General features: G+C 43.4%; 1 protein-coding gene across 1 annotated transcript; it reads left to right on the plus strand.

The window, feature by feature from the left end:
• Positions 1-13,946: 13,946 nt before the first annotated feature.
• On the plus strand, positions 13,947-17,825 carry GCM1 (glial cells missing transcription factor 1; the record flags this gene model as incomplete). The annotated part of the gene is made up of 4 exons (XM_082276769.1): positions 13,947-14,048; positions 15,437-15,689; positions 16,643-16,755; positions 17,673-17,825. The coding sequence occupies 4 exons, from the start codon at positions 13,947-13,949 to the stop codon at positions 17,823-17,825; spliced, it is 621 nt and encodes a 206-aa protein (XP_082132895.1).
• Positions 17,826-21,608: the final 3,783 nt, after the last annotated feature.

Raw genomic sequence — 21,608 nt, forward strand, 5'->3', positions numbered from 1 at the left:
ACAGAAGACAGCATCCTCCCTGCTCTGACACCTCAGTAACAGGAGGCTAGTTTGGAAAAAATGAGGAAACAGTTCAGAGGAAAACATATACTGGAAGCAGAAAACACACAAAATGCCAGGAAAAAGAGCTAATGAGGAGAGGGCTCTAGCAGGCAAGAAAGAAGGATGCCCTCATGGCATTTTTGAGAAGAGGAACAGGAAGAGAAACTGGAGAATATGAACTGAATTGCTCTCATTTTCAGCAAGGCAAGGGAGATTATGCACAGATGAGAACATGACACCCGATCAGTTTTTTGACTAGCTGCAGTTACTCTCTCAGCAGTAGGTGTTTGATGAACATCCAAACCCATCCCTGCTCTCTGCAGAGCAGCCACAGCTTGGCCTCGAAGCAAGGGTAGCTTTCCCTCAAGCAGCATTCAGAAATGTGTTCCCTGTCTTTACTCCTTTCTTCCTTTGGCCTTATGTTGGAAGACCACACTCCCCATCTAGGCATGAATTTGCCTCTCATGACGTCAGCCTGGGTGTAATGATTGCCAGGTCTGCTGGCCACCACACTGTGCCTCCTCATCTGCACACAATCCTCGGGCTGCACTCCCACCACATATGGTGATGTTGCTGTTTGCTACAAGCACCTCCTGGACTGGGCTACCTGATCATGTTTTTCTTTACTGAGAGCTCCTCTGCATTTCATAGCCCTTGTCTCCAGTCTTGGTGGCTCTTGTTGAGCAGAATCATTTAAAGTATCTGTAGAGGGAGAAATAGGTTGACATGGGAGAAGCATGAATAGCATCCCAATACTGGTGTTGAAATAAGTGCCACAGACCTTCATGGCCAGGTTAACCCTTTATGCCTTTAAGGTGGTGCAGCTTTGTGGGTTGTGTGGGAACACCTCTCTCCTGGCACATGCCCTCTGTCCTGGGCAGTGGGAGCTCAGCACAAGCTGAGACTAATCCTGCAGGAAAATGAAAATACAGTGCAGTATGGGGGCAGCAAAGGAAGAGAAAGGAAAATGGTTGCTGGGCTTCCACCTCCCCTCATTCTCACTGATCTTCCTGGGCCCGTCCTCAGCACTAGGCTGTGCTGGATTATCCCCTGAGGAAGTGAAGATGGCCAGTGTCTGGGAGCGAGTTTTCTGTCTCTCTCCTCGCTGATGCTCCTGCAGTAACATACTGTCCCTTCAGATGCTCTTACTGCGTTGGTCTGGCAACTTCCCTGGGAACCCTCCCCCAGGGAATACCATATCCATTGCCTGAACAGCAGGTGTCACTGAGGCCCTAGGATAACATTTCCTTGCTTTTTATTTCAGCTGGTATTTTTCAGTTATTTTGTTGAAAATATTATGGGGTTTTTCCCTATGGAAAAAAAATACGTCTCCATTTCTGTCAAAGTGATTTATAGAAAAACACAACACAAAAATACTCTCCCCCAAGCAGTACTGAAACATAACTTGAAAGAGAACACACAACCTTAAGTGTCCAGAAGCCTGCTTGATGTTTGTCATACTAAAGCAGCCATCTATAAAAGCAAGCCTTGTCCCAGCAGCTGCTGAAAGAGCAAATCACTTCAGTGAAGCAACTTTTTCTCAGAATAATGCTCAGAAACATATTTATGATTGCACTTTTGTTGCAGAATTGTAATAACTTTGCTGACTGTTGTGATGCAGGATCCTCCTCAAGGGAAAATCATTCATGGTATAACATGAAGAAACCAGGTCATAAGGAGACTGAACATGTTCTGAAAATAATGTAATCTGGTGGAGAAATGAAGAAGTCTGCAGGATGCAAAATTAGAGGACACTCTGACTTGACTCTTTCGTCCTTTGAAACTGAAGATCCCAGATCAAATCCTGACTAGGTCTTTAGGAGTGTAAGAACTGAATATGTAAAGGTTGCATCCCAGGTTTAACTTTTAATTGAGTGAGTCTGTGTATCCTGCCCACCAATGTTTAGTAAGGGTGACCTTTTTTACTGACTCCACTGGGCTTTTAGGCAATTTGAGATATTTGGAAGTGGCTTGTCTGTACTTAAGATGTCTGAAGTCTTTCAATTGTCCTCACTTTTTGAGGATGCCTATTGGCAAAGCAAATGTGTTTCTGGGTCCTCTGTCTGCCAGAGAGCATTGAGATTCAGGGAGCTGCAGAGTAAAGATGGGGACACCTCACTGCTGTTCTCAGCTGCCTGAGGGTGATAAGGAGGAGGATGAGTAGAGAGCTCTTGGCAGTAGAGAGCCAGAAGACCTACAGGTGCAATGAGAGGACAAATGCATAAGTTGCAGCAAAAGAAATTCAGAATAAATGTATGGAAAAAATCCTTCACAATGAGAGCAGTCAAAGATTGACACAGGCTTTCCAGGGAGGCTGTTCTCCATCCTTGGAGATATTCAACTGGTCAGGCCCTGAGCATCTTACTGTAACTTTGAAATTAGCCTTGCTGTAGGTAGGTGCTTCTCCAGAGGAACCCTTTATCCGAAAATATTCTGTGATTGTGGCAGTGCAGAGAGACAGAGACAGACATCTGAGATGTAGTTTACAGGGGCAAAGCAACCATGATAAATTCACTACTCTGAAAAAGTGGAATGGAGTGCCTTGGACTCAGCCTGAGCCAAGCATGCCTGAACAGGAGTTGCTGGGGTGGAAGGCTGGTGACTGCTTTGTAGCATATGAACTTTGCATAGATGAACTCTAAGAGTGATTGAGAGAGAGCCTGGTTTGTAACCAGCACTACTGAACTACCCATTGTAACCCAGTGGTGCTTATTTGTTCTTCTCTCCTACAAGAATTCAGTCCAGTAAAGGAATGAGCCTTACAGAAAGGCAAGTAATAAGGATAAAGGAGAGAACAAAGCTGGAAGAGAAATGTATTGCACACGTGGGGATAAGGAGAGAAAATGTTGCCAAGGGCTCGCAAGTGATGTTTTTTTGGAATTTGTTTCTCTAAGGGAACAGCCTGCTACCTCCTGCTGAGGGAAATAAGGGCATTTGTCAATGGTATGTTGGTCTTCTTCGTCAGTGCTATGTTGGATTGCATCTGGGAGATGGTGCTGCTCTTTGTGACAGGAACATGGCTGATGTGACCTGCAATTCCTCCTGTTACTGATTACATGGTGTGCCAAACCATGCATGTCAACTACTCTTACACTGGCACGCCTCTCAATGTCCTGACTCAATACTTGCTGTCTCCAGGCTTTAAGTGGTGTGGAAGACAGCTTTTGCCCTGGGACACTCTGTCCTCCTGCTCTGCCAGAGCCCCGTGGGAACATTGCTGACTCCATCCTGTAATTGCCTACACGTGGCAAAGTCAAAGACTCCCAAGACTGGGGAGCCCAGATCACATTTGGTGGGGTTTTGCCTTTTCTTTTTTTTTTTTGGTCTGTGTTCTCTTTCTGTCCAGAGACTGTAAAATATACAGATCTCTATCAGTTTAATAATGCCAGGAAAGTAAGAGCTACACTAAGGAGGACAAAGAGAAGAAAAAGGCCAGGGGAGGGGTGGGTTGGGTGTGGTGCGTGTTCACCCGTGAGCACAGGGCTCGCAGTGACTCACTGATACGGCAACACTGAGACACGGGGGAGCCTCTCCAACATTTCCAGCTAGAGAGATCATTTATTGTAGTGAAATGATTCAGTGACCTTAACAAACAGCCAGAGGCTTTCTCTGGAGACTGCTGGAGAGGCAAAGTAATCTAATAGATGGGAAACTGCACTGAACACATTTTTTCTTGGTCTTGTTAATGATCTCAGCATGTACAGCTCATTTCAGCACTCTGAAAATAGTTGGCAAGTTGTTATTGAGATTTTCCAATCGTTTTAGGGCTGGTACTCAGTTACCACTGAAGAGTATGAGAGGTATTTTAGCTGTGTGGTGTTAACTTTCCAATGTGATTTTTGAGACCTTTTGTAACATAGGTGTCCATTTCTTATTTAAGGTCACTATATAGCAATTCCCTCTAACAAAATAAAAATCCACCCTAAAGCAAAACTGGAAAACCACAGTGTATTTGGGCACAAACTGCACACAGCTTGGAGCAGAAAGAAGCCATTCGGACAAGCAGTCAGTTTAGGTGAGTTTCAAAGTTTGTTACTCCCAGCTTTACAATTCTGGAACACTTTTTTAAATTTCATGCAGCTGTACTAAATATGGAGGCACAGCACGTGAAATGGGAGCTAGTAACATCCAGAACAAGCAGACAGGGCCTGTCCACAGAACAATTTCAGCACCTTATACATGTTCCTTTCAAACCTATGCTTAGGAATTTTTGCTAAAAGTTCCCACACGACTCAAATGGGAATTTGCTCTTTGTGCAGCTCAGGCGACATGGTGATTCCTGGAGCTATGCTGGAGCACCCGCAGCATTGTGGTGATGGTTCTCTGTTCCATCTCTACAGAAACTGCTGATTTCTCAATATCCTGAAAGCCAGGCTAAGTCTTCTGCTGTCTGTAGACTGCAGCAAAACTCTGGCTTCATACTAATGCAGAGCCAGTACTGAGAAATGCATACAGGGAAACTGACAGGGGCAGCTGACTGCCCCACAGCATTTTAGCTGGGGATACATACTGAGGCTGTTCAGCCAAGGAAGAGTTCGAAGGTGGCTAGAAGTCTCTATTTTGTGAACCATTTCCACAGTTTGTCAAAGACAGGGACAGAAAATGGGCAGGAGCAATGTGTAAGGACATGTTGTGCATCCTGCACCTGCACAAAGCCCTTTCCCATCTTGTCCTCTGTTTTCCCTCTGTGTTTCATAACAAGGTGGGTATGATATCTGAACAACAGATGTTTATCCCAAATCCAGCCATTTATTTTATTATTTCCCTAAGAAGTTGTTTGTTCTGAATGAGATGACTGATTCAATTTTTTTTCCTTTTGAAGAGTTAGCTGAATGGAAGTGAAAGAGGCAGCTTTGCATTCCAAGTAGTTTCATGTTTCTATTTTTTTTCTGCTGTTATGTGACTAATAGATGTTGTAATGGTTGCTATAGTCATGGCTGAAAAGTCCCTTTGCACAAGCTCTTTGTATGTAGATAAGTGAATTGTATGGCTTAAAAAAAAAAAAAAAAAAAGCCTTGGTGAGTTCAGCTATTTCTGACAGCACCACCTCTGGGATGGTCACTCATTAAAGTTACCCAATCCTCACTTTCCACATGTGCCTCAGAGAAGCTGCATGACCAAGTCTTAATGCCAGTAGCCAGTATTACCCCTTTTTTTGATGTTGCTTTTCTCTATTTTTCTGTCAAAAATCTTCTAGGGATTCATTTCTGTTATTTGACTGCCTTAAGGGATCAATACTTGTTAGAAATTTTGTGTGCCCAAATATGCACAATAGCAGCAAAGTTAGAAAATACCATTTTTATCTCCAAGGTGATTTATAAGAGAATCTCTTGCTTGTACCTACTTATAATGTAGATATTTCAAGTATTTTACATTTTAAATAAGGAGGAGGAACAGCAAAATTAAGTGTGTAAACAGGCTAAGAATGGAAATAATCATTTGCAAAGCCAGAGGACTAAACAATAGTCAGTACATCTGGAAAGGAGAGAGGGTGAGGAAGGGATAGTGGGAATTTGTTTCTGAGCAGGGTGCAGGCAGGGAGCTTTTGAAGAAGGTGTGAAAACTGCTGCCAGTTAGAGCACTAGGACACTATTTTAGCAGCACTCTTCAAGTTGTAGTTCTTCATATGGACGTTTCCTGATCAATTTGCTGCCTTTGCCAAGGTGAATTGGAGTCATGCACGAACTGTGGAAGGAATGAACAAGAACATAATGACTTTCTTTGTCTTTCTCACTTTGCAAGAAATTCTGCTTAGCAGCTTTGAAGGTAGTTGGGAAGGGGGAAGGGTGTAAAAAGCAATTTTCACTTGTTTATCAACAACAATTAAAACCAGGATTTTTTTTGCCACAAAATTAGATGATCCCCAGAGAAGCAAGTTGCTAAAAGGTAGCTAGAAGAAAGGTAATTCAGAAAACAGCAGTAAAATTATTTTGATCTCAGTGCTTTGAAGAGAGCTGTACAACACCACAGGTCCATTGTTTCCATAAGGTTAAGATGTATAAACAACACCATAAAATATGTAGGAGTTCCTGCCATAGGCTGTGGGTGTCCCTGCAGGCTCTGCCCAAGCACACATGTTCCCCATCTGCTGCTGCCTCTCATTTGTTGCCTTCCTGCTGCTGGTGGTGCCACAAAGCCAAGGTCTGGATTTTCAGGACAGTCAGCGACAACTTGCTTTTGGTCAAGGTGCCCCATGGTGTAACTTCTGTCCTTGGTCTCTGCTGTTCCGTGTTGATGCCGGTAGCAGGGTCCCTGGGTCTGTGGCACCAGCACCACATTGCCCTCCCTCGCTGCGGTCACAGATACAAGTCCAGAGACTTTCGCTCCGTGCAGTGCAGAAAAAGCTCCGGGCTTCTTCTTCCTGAAGGACAAATGGACAAGCAAAATGCAGAGAAAATGAAAGACAGGCTTGTGCTTCTGTGCTGAGAGGAGCATGAGATGTTAGGAAACCAGTGGTACCTACCAGACTCCTGCTGCGTTTGTGCCACAGCACGACAGCAGATCTGTAGGCAATCATTGGAGTGTGTCATCAGATTACCCAAACACTGCTGCACCATGTTATTAGATATGCTGAAAACTGTACTGTATCTAGTTTCAAAGGCATGGTCCATCTTCTGAGAGGGCAGTGGTTTGTTTGGAGCAGTCTGAGAACAACCTGCAATACCATGACACTCATGTGGATGGGCTTTTATAGCAAGGCTGGCCTGACATTTGTCCAGCTGGGCAGAGACAGAAAGAAATTCTCCTGTCATGATACAGTGCCAGACATGAAAACTAGAGCCAGCAGAACTAAGTAACCTTGGCAGAGCCACCTGGTAATGCAGCTGCACAGCTTCCAATACCTAGCCAGCTACCTTGCTTTATGGAGGCATACCCACTTTCAGTGAAGTGGGGGATCAGGTTGCAGGAGTGCCTTAAAAGTTAGCCAGTCATTCTGCAAACATGATTCAAGCAAGGCAAGAGGGGAGGTCAGCCTCAGAGCTAAAGAACAAACCAGGCATCCTGGGCTACTCGTTTTGCTGACTCTTATTCTATACCAGAAAAACTACGTGGGAAATCTGTAGGTACTGTAGACACTGTACTGTGCACTCTCCACGTAGCTGGGGGATAGGTGAGTGTGAATGGAGAAAGAAAGTGAGGAAAGGAATGTGACATGGGGAGCAATGTCACCACTTCTAGGGAATTAATCTGTTAGCATGTGAGGACCTTAGCTGCAGTAGAGAGTCGTCTGTCTTTTCAGAGAACAAGGTGTTGCCTTGTGCCACTGGATTGCATTACTGGAGTAACAGGTGTCCTAAGATGAATCCATGCTGCCAGTGAAACAAGGTCTGCAAAGTGGCTGCTACAGCTGGAACCAGGAGGAAATACAGGGAGGGTGCACAGGCAAACATTGGGGTGAATTCCCACCCACAGGGGTATTGTAGGTGTCAGACCAGCTCGGAAGCCTGAGAAACTCTATTGTGTTCCTTCTCCTGGAGCAGGTACAATAGCAAGGACAGGCAAAACTTATAAGAAGGGAGATTTTCTCAACCCAATCTTGAGAAAGAAGTAGCTTAGATGTGCACTAGTGTGATAGATGTACACCGAATGAGAAAAGAGCGTGCTGGCCATAATATTGACAAAGAAAGATGCAATAATTATCAGCTGATCAGTACAGGCAGGGACTGCCCATGTGGGTGGACATATCTGTCTGGGTTTGGCTTGTTACCAGTTTCCATAAGGTGAAAGTGCAGCTGGCCTTCACAAGTTTTGCTAACGACCTACAGAAATAGTTCCTGGGAACTGCTATGAAGGCCAAGGAGAAAATTTTTGAGTAGAGGGTATTGGAGCAGCTTTTGTTGGGTTGCAGCAGATAAGACCAATGGCATGGAGGGTGCTGAGAAATTCCAAGGTGTGACTAACAATGTCAGGATGCTACACCGGACTGCCAAACCTAGGCTTATAGCTAGGATTCTTCTTTCCTAAAATCAACAGATAGAACCTGGAATCAAATAGATAATCAAGTGTAATCTGGCACTCCTCAAATTGTAAAAGATCTGACCATATGTCACTGTTTAAATTTCCACCAGCCTGCTGGGTACTGAGCTATGATTTCTCAGGAGTAAAGCAAGCTGTGCTCTGTTGCAAAGCAAGTGACCAGAATAAAGCCCGGTTTCCCCCACACAGTGCTCCTTTCAGCGCCCAGGCTGTGGAAAAGTTCCTCTCATTCTTGAAAGTATGGCAGACCAAATTAGTTAAAGTTTTACAGTTCTGCCTGAACACTTGAATCTGTGAGATATCCTAGAAAGAGGAACACATACAGGATCTCCACAGCAGCTGATTATACCAGAAACTGGCTGTTCAAAGCTAGGGCACGGTTAACTGATAGGAATTTATTTTGGAATTACCTGCAGCTGAGGATGGATTCTGTAGATAGGATACTCCACCTGACCATGGAGAAAAGCAGAGCATGCTGTCAGAGATATCAGAAATGAGTCGCTTCCAACAACACAAAAATTAGAATGCGTATTGCAGCAACAGAGTGGGAACAAGGAAAACAGCAATCATAGTGACATACCAAATTCCTGTTCTGAAGCAGAGGGACATGAAAGACAACTCATTTAGCAATTACACATTCTTTAAATCACAAAAGGGAAAATCACGGAATTGTAAGGAAAAGAAAAGCACCACATTCAATATGTGAGTGTCAATCCATGAAATGAGATTTTGCATGCACGTGATGTTCACGCCAGGCAGAACTACAAAATTAAATGTATTTGTACCAGATGCAAAGGCAAGATGAGAAATGGAATATCAGATCAAGAGACAAAAGGAGTGAATGCCTTAGGCTTTGAAAAGTAGTGAAATAAGAAAGCAGAATGGCCATAAACTGAAGTAATTTTTAAATCTCATGATAACACTGCCACTAAGAGATTGTAATTTTTAAACATGACACACAAAAAGCATTCCAACTAAAATTTTAGATAGTCCATAGAAACCAGTGATTCCAGCTAAAGCATGTGAATTTATGATCTTAGTGAAAAAAGCCACAAAAACAAACAAACCAACCAACCAACCAACCCCACAAAACAGGATGGATAGTTTATATGGTCAGAAAGATGAACGAATTAAATGAAAATTTTACCCAGACCTAAGTTTTTTACAGCATCACAACATTAATACTGTTATATTGCCATGGTGGTTTTGTTTCTGTGGAATAACTACCATTAATTTTACCCCGGGAAGTTAATGTGATGGTAGAACATCACCTGTTTTGCAGAGTGTCTGATGTGTTACGACAAAAAAAATCAAAGGGGTCAATAAAGTAAATAAAAAACCTAGACTTCACTGCCAAAGAATTACAGCTCACAGCTTTAATAAAGAGATACCAAGAAATAAAGTGAAATATGTATTTGCATACACTCAAGCATTCCAAACAATGATTAAAATGAGCTCAGGCCTCAAAACTTCCACTTGTACTATGTTCTTAACACGGCAGAAAAAGACACATTCCTAGCATTTGATACTAAACACTGTCCTGGAGAAAAGGAAGAAAAAAGTTAACCAGTTACTGGTACTAATCTGTTCAATAGTAAATCATTCAACTACCAGGCTCTCAGCTGAGAACACTGCTTGGAAGCTAATGCAGACGTGGATGAGTATCAGTTTTCTCAAGAAGAGGGACTCAGCGGCCTGGCAAAAATATTTACTCTATGCAATACAAGTGTGTGGACATGAACCTCATGTGGCAGAGTCTCTGAAAAACCATGCCCACAACTGCATCTCTCTTCTGGAAATAGCCAGAAAAGTAAAATAGAAAATGAAAAATGAGAATATTGCAGCCAAATGACTGTTCCATTGACACAGAGGAAAAACTGAGATGGTTACAGGCTGTTGAGTGAGACCAGTTCAAGAAATTACCATCCCAACAGCAGGATTTGAATATTCCCTCAGTAAGGTGCTTCGATGGTCTGTGTGTCCACCCCCGGTCTGTGCAGTACAGGCAGGAATACACAGCACCTCCCAGGCGCTCTGGCAGAGACACCCTGAGAGTCTGTACTGAGTAGTGGCTGCAGCCCATGAGGGCAGGAGTGATGCAAGATACATATTTGTAGCCTGAGAAAAAAGAGGTCAAGACATTAACCAGTGTTTGAGCTTTGAGGTGAACTCTGTACTAATCTGTCTGGTGTACAATCTATGGTGTAGATATGTCTGTGTCATGCGATGGGACAACCAGAGAAGCCTGCAGACTATGTCACCTGACACAGCGCTCTAGAAAGAGGATGTTTGGAAAAGGTAGGAAAACAAAACTTCTTTTAAAAAGCAATTTTAAAATTTTTTAAAAAGTTGTTCAATGAATGTGACTGAAGCAGCAAAGCTGGGAGAACTACACCACCTACAACTGATTTCTTATCCACAGCAGTTCAGAATTCAGAAGGATGGTAACTGAACAAAAATAGGAGCTCATCAGCTGGTTCAGATCTCAAGGGATATAAAAATAAGTTTTGAGAAAAGAATTAAAGAGAAACAAAGGATAAACAAAACCAACCAAGGATTTAAAAGTACTTCCATCTCAAAATATGTCCATCTTCCTTCTAAGACCCAGACCACAGGGGAGAAACTTCCCCTTTTGGATACTGAAAGGTGAAGACATCATAAGCATTTCAAATGATGTTGAATATAGAGGCAGCCAACTTGAGGATCTGTCAGGACAATCTGACAACAAAAGCTTGTCTCATTGCTTATTGAAAATAAGCAGCATCCCCAGCGCATTTTTCCACAGGCGGAAACTCATTATAATGTCTATTTGCGGTGACTTTATGCTCTGCATCTGGGAGATAATCATATTGCTTCATCCTACTGCCACGGTTATCACATAGAAAGGCTGAACTGGATGATAAAGTTGTTACTTTTAAGTTTACAGAATGTATTAAAAAAAAAAAAGGCGAATCTGGAGCAGTATTCCTCAAGGAGTATCAGTAGCATCTTGCTATAAGCACGCATGTTCCTTGGTTCCTGTGGAGCAGCACCATGAAACTCTGTGGTAGTAGAAGTGGGACAAGAAGCGTGCAAAGGCAAACAGCCGCAGTGAAGGAGAGGCAGGAAAGCTCCCACCAGCAAGGTGAAACTTTCAGTGTCAGAGAAAATCATGAACTTGAGGCAAGGCACAAAGGCAGCCATGGAAGAGTGCAACATAGGAGGTTGGTGAGACAGGTAACTCAGCCCATGTAAAGCTCCACTGACTGCACCTGACATCACTTAAAGGTTGTCGTCATTGAAAGATGACACCAATGAGCCAAAGGAAGACTGATGGCAGCACCGACTAAAGCACCTTCTTTGTGTGCTGGTAAAACAATACAAGAAAGGAGCCTGCCCTGGTGACAGGGGACACCCCTGTGTTCCTGCTGCCAGCCACCGCCCTGCAGCAGAGCCTGGCAGCTGGACAGTGGTGGGCAACCCCTGCAGGGACAGCTGCTTTCCGCGGCGCTGCTCTGCAGGGTTTGCTCAGCCCCCTCCAGAGAGAGAGCCTGAATGCGAGACGCCTTTTACAACTCCAGGCCTTTTTCCAGTCCTCAATCTCTTGTTGTAGATGGCTGCTGAAGAACTGCTAAAATATATCTGTGGTTATGGTCTGCCAGACTGTCCTCCCAAATAAATCTCACAGATGAAGTTGAATTAATTTAACCTATAGGCTCACATAAATTGGTAATATACATAATTTATTTTAAAAATCCATAATCTCTTCCTAAGTGGTCAGCACCAAGTACTTGCAAGGAAAATTGAAAAAATCTTCCAAATCCTTGCTAGTCAAGTCATAAATATATGGTTTAATGACTCTTTCTAAATGTATTGTAACATATGTCAGATGTTATATAGAAATAAGAATTAAATAGCAGATCTTGAAATATTATTTCTTTCCTACTTTTTTTATTTTGTCTTGATTAATGTTCAACTTTCATGACATATCACAGCAACACCCTTGTAGCACAAGAGTATAGAGAAATAAGTAGTACAAAGCTTTGCTTGCAAGTAGTTAAATGTGTGATTCTCTTGAACTTCATTTTTTGGGTGTATTATTATGAAATTATCTGTGTCTTTTGTTAATCTTTACATTATTATTTAATTCTTGTTTTAGCTCTATTAATATAGCATAAAGAAGAAATACTCCATTTTCTCTAATGAAGAAAATTAAAAATCAATTGCCAAGACATCTCATTTATAAAAGTAATTTTAAAAGCAATGAGGCCATGATTTTGAATTGTGTGACAAATCATTTCATGTTTTAGAGCACACAGTAGTCAAGGGTGATTTGTTTAGCAAATTCAACTCAGTTTTCTAATGCAGCTCGTATTCCGTTTGTCCTGACGTTACTATCTCCATTTTCATTGTAGCACAGTAGGAAAATACATGAAGACCTGACGTTTCTTACAGATGTTTCTATTTTGGATTTATTGTGTTCCCTTCTTCTCTGGTCTAACATCTCATTTGAACCTGTTGGTTGCCCTCCCAGTACAGTGCCCTCAGTTCAGATTCCTGAAAGCCCTGGTGCTGACTTCCAGGTACCCCTCTGTCGGGGTCTTTTTCCATGGAGGATGTTTTGCTTCTTTCTCCCTCACAGTCTGAGTCACAACATGGGGCAGTGGGGCTCTGACTATGCAGCCAGAGCACCATGCAGCCAAATGTCTCAAGTGCTCTGCAAATATCCACAAACTCTTCCTTTAGAGGTGAAAATATAACATGAGAATTTAAGTTCACAGGTATTTTATAAATAAGTAAACTAAGGACATGGAGGCTAAATCACTTTACAAGGGCGATACATATACACAGAGCCAGAAATAACAATGAAATATATTATGCTTTTGAAAGTCTATGAAATAGAGTATCAGGTAGGTTTTACTTCTCTCACTGCCCAATAGTCTTTAATAAATCCTTAACTGGCATAACTACAGTGCCCTCCTGAAAACATTGAAACCTTCCTGGTTTCTTGAAAGACAAAACTGATTCACCTTTTCTGTCCTTAGCAAAGGGAACAAAGTTTTTCATGCATGGGATCACTGAGGATCAAACCCAAAAAAATCTCTATATTATCAACCCTGTGTTTGGAATAAATCCAAAACAGCCCCATACCAGCCACTGTGAAGAAAATGAACTCTACCCCAGACAAAACCAACACAATATTTTATTAAGCTTGGCTGGTACTGAAATTCAGAGTAGGGCAGCCACATGCTTTAAAAGATTTCAGGGCAAATCCGTTGGTTTTAACAAACATACCTTGGTGGGTCTTTTTTATTCAGTCTACCATTGAGACAGGAAAATGCAGATAGCCCAACCTCCTTTTCTATACTGCCCTGGTGCACCTGGTAAGCTCTCAGAGATACCAGCAATGTTTGAAATGGCTGAGCACCATTTCTTCTGAAGTGATGGAGCAGACCCCTCTTTTGCTCACCTTTGTTACATGCAGAGCAAGAGATATCTAGTGGGTAAGCAGTGACTCAAAAGACCCCTTAACAGCTGCTGAGCTGTTCAATCAGTTTGGCTCTAGGAATACAGAGCCAGAGTTGCAACAGATGTACAAAGAGCCTGTGAGCAGAGTTACATGGCTATAAACTTGGTATGAGAGGAGATTGAGCAAAGCAAATCAGATGCCACAAGCACGATTTGCTTGCTGTTAGAGATGTCTCTGTAACATCACAGGCTATCTCTAAGCTATATTTTCCACTGCCTTGCTGGCTTGCAAAACTTTTAATGGAACAAGTTTTTCTGGCAGAAGAACACTGATTTTTATCTTTAATAAGCAGCCTCTCTATCATTTAGCTTCAGGAAACAGCTTCCTGGTTGTAAACTGCTTGAGACTGCTGACAGCCAGGCAACTTCAAAAGCAGCCAGGAGCGACTTTCTTGCTAACTTTGGGAAGGAATTCAAAAATGCTGAAAGGTGCAGATGATTCTGTTATGGAGCAGGAGGACTCTGCTTCCCGACATGGAGAAATGACGAGTTGGGATATCAATGACATCAAACTTCCCCAGGTATGTATCTGGATCTTAGAAATTCTTTTAGTTCTGACCAGTCATCTCCACCACTGATCTTAAATGCTTTCTCAGTCATCTGTACCTCCTTGCCATTATTCTCTTTGTCACCTCAAGTTATGGGGGAGTGTTTTGCTGGAAAATATTGAGAAAATATTGACATTTCAGAAGCATTGTTTTCACTGGTGGATTAAGTCCAGACAAAGCAGAGGGAAAAAAGGTGCCTCCTGCTGTGGGCACTTAATTAGAGCTGTCCAGGAATTGCTTTTTGCCCTGGGTAGTGCTTTATGAGAGGGGAGCACAGCATCCACAACTGCCTTGCAACTGTGGGTGCTCAGTCTTGCTGCAGATTGGGCTCCAGCTCCAGGGCTGTCTTCCCACATGGAGGTAAGTCTTTTCACGAGCACCTGGGGAAACCTCACTTCATGTTTGCAGATTTGCTGAGAGGCACAACAGTGATCTTCCCCTCCCTCTGTCCTTTTCTAGTTCTCTTAGCTAGAAGTTTCAACCATGCTGTTCACTGAAAGCCCACACACCCTGCACACCAATGTCACCTCCCTGTCCCTCACCTCTGCATAGTTCTGCCAGATTCCTCCTGCTGCAGTCCTTCAGTATCCAGCTCTGCCTTTCACCTCCCAACCCTGCCTTCTTACTGGATCCCAGCCTCTTCCCTACTATGACAGTGCTGTTTGCCCAAAGCCTCTATATTCTGGGATGTCCCCTTCCCTGCCCTTCACCCCAAGGTCCCCTTCACCTGCATTTCATTTTGGAGGCTTCATTGACACCCTTCCCTACACTAGCCAGTGGCTACCGGGGGGCATGGGAGTTTTTATCTTCTTGGTTGATGTGCTGTCGTGGCTCTTTGTCCTGGGATTAGCAATTTAAAGGAAATTTCTACTGAGCTTTTGTATGCCTTACAAGAACTTTTCCCTCAAAACCATCATAGGGTGTGGTAGATGCTTTACAGCTTACTACATTTTACTGTATTGACTGTACCCACTGATGTACGCTGATGTACTGATGTGATGTGTGCTTGGGCCTTTGGGGTTTTTTTCCAAGTTTTATTTTTATTGCTCCTTACTGTACTGTCCTTGAGGTTTAGTGCTTGTTAGGGGGAGTTTTTTGGTGGTTTTTATTCTTTTTGTTTGGTTGGTTGGGTGAGTGAGAACAAGCTCCTGGCCAGGCCTTCCTGATGCTCTGGTGCTCATGGGGAGCCACAGAGATCCGGGTTTTCCCTGCCTTATCGCCACTGCTCCCTCCTGACAACCAGCATCACCTGGAGTCACCTAGGCTAGAGGACACCCAGCAGAGGTCCAGCTCTGCTCAGCTCCTGGACAAGCTCTTCTCTTCCCCAGTCTAAAATGTGGCTTGCTTTCTTCTTTCCACAGCATGTAAGCCAGACAGACTGGTTTCAAGAATGGCCAGATTCCTATGTAAAACATATCTATAGCTCAGAGGATAAAAATGCTCAGAGGCACCACAGCAGCTGGGCAATGAGAAACACCAACAACCACAACTCTCGCATCTTAAAAAAGTCCTGCCTTGGGGTGGTGGTTTGTGGTAATGACTGCTCGACCTTGGATGGGAGGAAGATCTACCTAAGACCAGCCATTTGTGATAAAGCCAGGCAAAAACAACAGCGTGAGTACGAACATGGAAGTTCATCATATGGCAGTTCATAAGTGAACACAACAGAGCAGAAATCAAAGTATAGGATACCCTTTGGATTATCCAGCCTTCCTTCTGCCATTCCTTATATTCCAAAGCAACTCTTGATTTGGAACAGTGCATTTTACACTTCTTACTGTTGGGATGCAGCCATCTGCTTGTTTATTTTCTTTTTTTTCCTAATCATTTTTTCATCTCTGTTTCTGCTGGTTAGGGATGGGTTCCCAGCCTTCTCAGGCCCATGAGTAAGGGTACTGAGAAAGCTGTGCAGTGCAGGCAGCTTCCTGTCCTGCTGTTTCTGCCCACCTGAGTGTTCATATTGCACTGGCCCAAGAGTAACTCAGGAGGCAAGTCTTGCAGGAAAGAAGTTGCTCATAAACTGTGATGACTGGAAATCTGCCTCATAGTCACGTCACTGGAGCAAGACAATGCAAATAGAGAACATGAGCTGCAGGCACATTTTTAACAAGACCATTCCAAACAATTGTGATTGCTCAGTAGAGCTAGCACATACTGATTTCTGGATCTGATGTACATTCTGGCTAAAGAAAGCTATTACTCAAGCACTCACTGAGGCCAGAACAATGTTCTCTAGAAAAGCCAAGACAGGTATACATATGACATTCCAAACACTGACAAGAGAAAATCTAAAACTGACCATGATAATAAATGATAAAATTGTAATAACATTGTAATAGAAATAAATTTTTAAAGTTAAATTTAATAATGGACAGAATAAAGGCAGTGATTAGTTTGTTTATATTGAATTTGTTTATGTTTGGAAGTTTTCTGCATGAAGTTTCTCTCAGTGTGATTTCTGAGCACCAAACCAGAAGTGGCAATCTGCCACCAATGAACCATTGTATCACATGGGATTCATCTAATTAGTGCTGCTCAGAAAATGTTTCCCTCTGTCTTTGCTCCAGGGAGATGCTGTCCAAACTGCAATGGACCTCTGCGACTCCTTTCCTGCCGAGGCCATGGTGGTTACCCAGTTACCAACTTCTGGAGGCATGAAGGCCAGTTCATATTTTTCCAGGTTGGTATAAAATTACCTAACGTTATGCAAGTTAATCTTAAAGACTGATATTTTAAGTTTTATTCAGCAAATTTTTTCTTCCAACAAATAGGGGTTATTGAATATGGCAAGGTCAAATGACTGTAAGGAGAACAATTTTCACAAGGTCCTAGCAACCTGATCTAACTCTGAAGTTAGTCTTTCCTGAGCAGGAGGTTGAGCTAGAAGGCCCTTCCAGCCTCAGTTAGCCTATGCTACTGTGATTTTACAGCATAGTATATTTTTTATTTAGGCTTCTGTGAAAACCTGTTGATTTTGAAGCATTTTGCCTCAGGTACATAAGAACCAACAAATCCTCAGAAGTCAGAAATACCATGTTATGTCCTCTCCTCCATAGGGGCTGTCTATGGAAAATGCCATCTGTGTATTATATGTAACTTATATCTAGAACACAGTGTATGCAAGTGTTTAAATAATGGGCACTATTTCTGGAAGCTTGTAGTCCTAGTTTAGTAACATAACCACTTTCCTGCTTTCCAGTCTTTTCTTATGTGCAGGCTAAATAAAATTAATTCTCTGTGGAAGTTAATGGAAATTAATGTTCTGATAAACATGTCTAAACCATGAGAAGAATGAAAGTGACTGCACTGTAGCCAAACTGCAGAAGACCTCATAGCTTCAGCTGGGGCTCTGTTGTGGGGACCATCTTCTCCAAATAAATGTGGGGCCCTGATTTTATGATTTCAGTGAGTTCCTACCCCATCCCACTTCATCTGGGATATGTTCATTATTTGAGTTCACAGTAACTAAATCCTGTTAAATACAAAGCATTAAATTAGGCCATAATGTGTGGGTTTGGCCTGTGCTATAAATTCTGCTCCCTTAAGATTATTAACAAGGTTTCCTCTACCTTTAACACATCATAATTCTTTCTGAAGTCCAAAGGAGCTCATGACCACCCACGTCCAGAAACAAAACTAGAAGCAGAAGCAAGAAGATCAATCCAAAAAGCAAAGACAGCTTTCTCTCCATCTTCTCTAAGATTAAAAAGAATCCAGGAGATTGAGGTAACCCTTGCTATTGGTCAATGAAATTTTGGTCAAACAATATGTGGTTCAAGGCATGGTGGAGGCTATCTGGGCTTTGGGTCTGGATGGGAGCTGGCTTTACATCTCCACGTTCTGTATGCTCATGATCAGTACAAGAAGGACCAGGGCTGTCCTGAGCATCCTGCTCTCCTTAGCACTGTCATCCACTGCCAGCACCCCCTCTCCAGAGCAAATTTGTGCCTGGTGGCAGCAGGAGATTACATCTATGCTGGTAAACAAAGCAGGGCTCCAGGGCAGGCTAAGTTTCATCACCGTGCACGTGGAACTTCCTGTGCATCAGTTTCTGCCCATTGCCTCTTGTTCCTATTTCTTGGCACCACCGAGAAAAATGAAGGCATCCTCCGCCCCTGTTTATTCCCCTTCAGTTTTGCCACGGTTAAGAAGGGGAAGGTGCATCACCTATACCTGGTTTGCCCTCTTTGCTCCCTGGGTGTCCAGCAGGGCTTTGAAGGCAGAAGAGTGCTCTGAAGGACTTTTTGAAGCATTGATGTGAAAACATCCGCTCTGATGGGTGTGGAAACACTTGTGAAAGCATCTCCAGAGATCCCTGGGACTGCTGCATGCCTGATGGGGGAAATCAGGCTGAGTGGTGAGGCTGCCTCCAGTGGCCTTATTGGCAAAGGCTGTGTTACACTCAGTTGTCATCACCAGTATTCACATGCAGTTTGACTTTTGATATGGTGCATTATTCCCCCATCCTGGTGTTAGGGACAGTAATCCACACCCCTTCAGCCACAGACAGAAGGGATAATTGGTCTGGGTGGGGACAGATTTCTTAAATGGATGACATGGAGAAGCAAGGGGGTCTGGGAACCCAAAAAGTAGATAGAAAGTGCACAGGAAGTTACAGCCATTTGAATAGAATGTGAATTTAGAAGCTGCAGCTATTTCTACTGGAAATACTCAGGAGGACACTAAAAACCAGAGCATCTTGACACAAGTGTGTGGGAACAAAAACATAAGAAAAAACAGCTGAGCTGTCTAAATGTCTAACAAATATAGCAACAATGCTTTTCCTATAACTCATTTAGTTCTGTCTCCATGAACGCTGAAATAGTTTTCACCTAGGAAATATTACTGAGCCACTGGCTTCTTTGTTTCTTGTATAACTCAGCCTACTGGTCAGCCTGCTTGCTTAGGTCAAGTTCCCTGTAGACATACCTTCATCTTTCCCTTCCTAAAACATCTTCCTGAGGCTTTCACTTTCAATTGTGTGGGAGTAGAAACAGACTAAAAATGTCACAAATGTCTAATAGTAGAGTCTGCAATTTGGCTGTTCTGACTCTGTACAGTCAGACCATTTACCCACAGCTGGCTTTCCAGTTCATGGCTCTCCAGCAGGTTTTCCTTGGGAATTACACATCATATTTGCGTTTTGCCAAAACTAGCTATGATAGAACTAACTCAGGAGTCTGGTTTGTCACACAGAACCTGTGTCACTGAATCTGCAAAAATATATTCTGAAAAGATTCAGTTTTAATGTGCTCATAAGAGATGAGGGAGGAGAACTTTAGAAAAAGGTATGAGCCCAAAATAGAACAAGTGATATATAGGATGTTCTCTCTATAGCATCATCAGATCTGTAGCTGAAGATGGGCTGGGTCCTACACCAGACTGCTGGAATTTTTTCTCATAGTGAGTGGAGAACAGCTGAAAGGAGGTTTGCTGCTCCAGCAGTCTGCAAAATCACTATAATTAAATGGATGAAAACACAGAATTATAAAGAAGAGAGACCTGCAGGTGCTCATCAGAAATGAGTGTTCTGAAAGGAATTCACATTTCCATAATTATAATCCAATAATTGGGGCAATTAAAGAAGTTGTGAAATATCCAGAACAAAAGACCCAGAAGAATAATTCTTGTGTGCTGATCCCTCTCTGAATGAAATTTCTGTGTCTGGGGTAAAAAAATGTAAAGAAAGGAAAATTTATTAGTTAGAAATAGACTCTAGAAAAGCTGAAGCAGAATATTATTGTAGTGAAAAGATCACTTCAAAACAATCAGTTTAAAAAATCATACTTAGCTTTTCCAAACTCCATAGAAAAAAAATTAATTCTGCGGTGTCTAATGTATTAGCATAATTTCATTTTTAGGTCCTTCTTCAGTATATGCTGGCAGTGGATCCCAAGGGCTGTCAACACAAGGTCTAAACAACTCTTTCAGTGTGAAACAGGCTTTGGGCAAAAACTGGTGAAATAAATGCAGAGCTGGGAGCTGGGAGCCTTGTTTAGTTTGTCCTTACAGCCCATGGGCACCCCCTCTGTGGTGGGGGAGGTTCTGCTATGCCATCTGCTTTGTTACCTGTGCTCCTAGAACCACAGAATGGTCAAGGTTGGAAGAGGCGTCTAAGATCATCGAGTCCAACCATCACATTAGTTGAGTGCCTTTGTAAGCATCTCACAGAGAAGAGGTGCTACACCACACCTTGTTTTACTAACCCATGCCTTGCTTTCCCAAGTCTCTGACAGGTGCAGTGCCGACACAGGAGGCTTTGCCTTTGGTTCTTTCCAAGCTGGATGCTCACACATCACCTGCTAATTTCACGGGACATTTAAGCAAAAGCTTCCAGGAGCCAACACTGAGCAGCTGCTCTGGGCATCTGCCATACCCAAGGACAGCCAGGGAGGATGGGGCCTCCGGAGAGGCACCAACCTGGAGCCGAAGCCTGTCCCTCGGGAGGACCCCCAGAGCTGAGAGGCTGTGCAGTGTCCCTGCTGTGCCCTGCACAGCCCCTTCCCCCCAGCAGTGTGCCCACCTCAGCACCCAGCACATCCTGCCCATAACAAAGGGTGGCCACAACCCCTTCAGGTCTAACATGGGCCCTTTAGGAGATGGATCCTGTGGGGAAAAATCCCTGCTGACCTATAGTGGCAACTGCCTCTCTCTGCCGCCCTACCCCACACCTCAGGGCAGCCCCTGCCCCGTGGCGAGCGAGGCACAACCCCACCGACAGCTCTCGGTGCCTCCAGGGGGAAGCGAAGGAGACCGAGGCGGGGGAGGCCACCAAGTGTGTCTCAACTACTGCAACAACGACATGTTTTTTAACCTGTACCCACTACGGTGACTGGGTTTAAACACCCCTGCTGGCCCTTCCTCTGGCAATGGGTCCAATTCTCCATCCCTGTGGCAACAGAGACGTGAATGTTCTACCACAACAGGTCTCGTTTTAGCTCCTCTTGTAGGCCCCAGGAAGGGGGGCTTGTCTTTGTTCCTTTTTATTTAACAGTCATATTCCCCCCCACTGTTTCATGGAACTAATAAAAGGTATCAGCTCCTCTTGCAGATTGCCTCGCTGCCATTCTGGTTTAGTAGCATTTCAACCCTCCTTGATACACAGCTTGTTCAAGCCTGTGGGACTGTGGAAGGTGTAGATGGATGACCTCAAGGACCACAACTCTCATGTGCAACCTTCTGCACTCTTCCAGCTTCTTCAGTCAGTCCCTCTTCAGACTTAAGTCCCTCCACTGCACCAGCCTTACACACGTGTTGTATAGAGCTGGATGCAGCACTTCGCATGGGATCTCATGAGAATGGAGTAGATGGGAAGAATCCTCCTCCTCCACCTGTGGCCACATTTCTTTTGATGCAACCCAGGATACAGTTGGCCTTCTGAACTGCATATGCACACTGCCAGATTGTGTCCAATATACCAACTGCCTAAGTCCTTGTCTGCAGGGCCCAGTTTCATACATGTATATATTCAAGGTGCCTTGCTGCTTTTTCCAGCCGCTTTTCATTTCTTTCATTGCAGACTGTAAACAAAAC

Source organism: Coloeus monedula (genome assembly GCF_965178545.1).
Source record: "Coloeus monedula genome assembly, chromosome: 2".
Classification (NCBI taxonomy): Eukaryota; Metazoa; Chordata; class Aves; order Passeriformes; family Corvidae; genus Coloeus; species Coloeus monedula.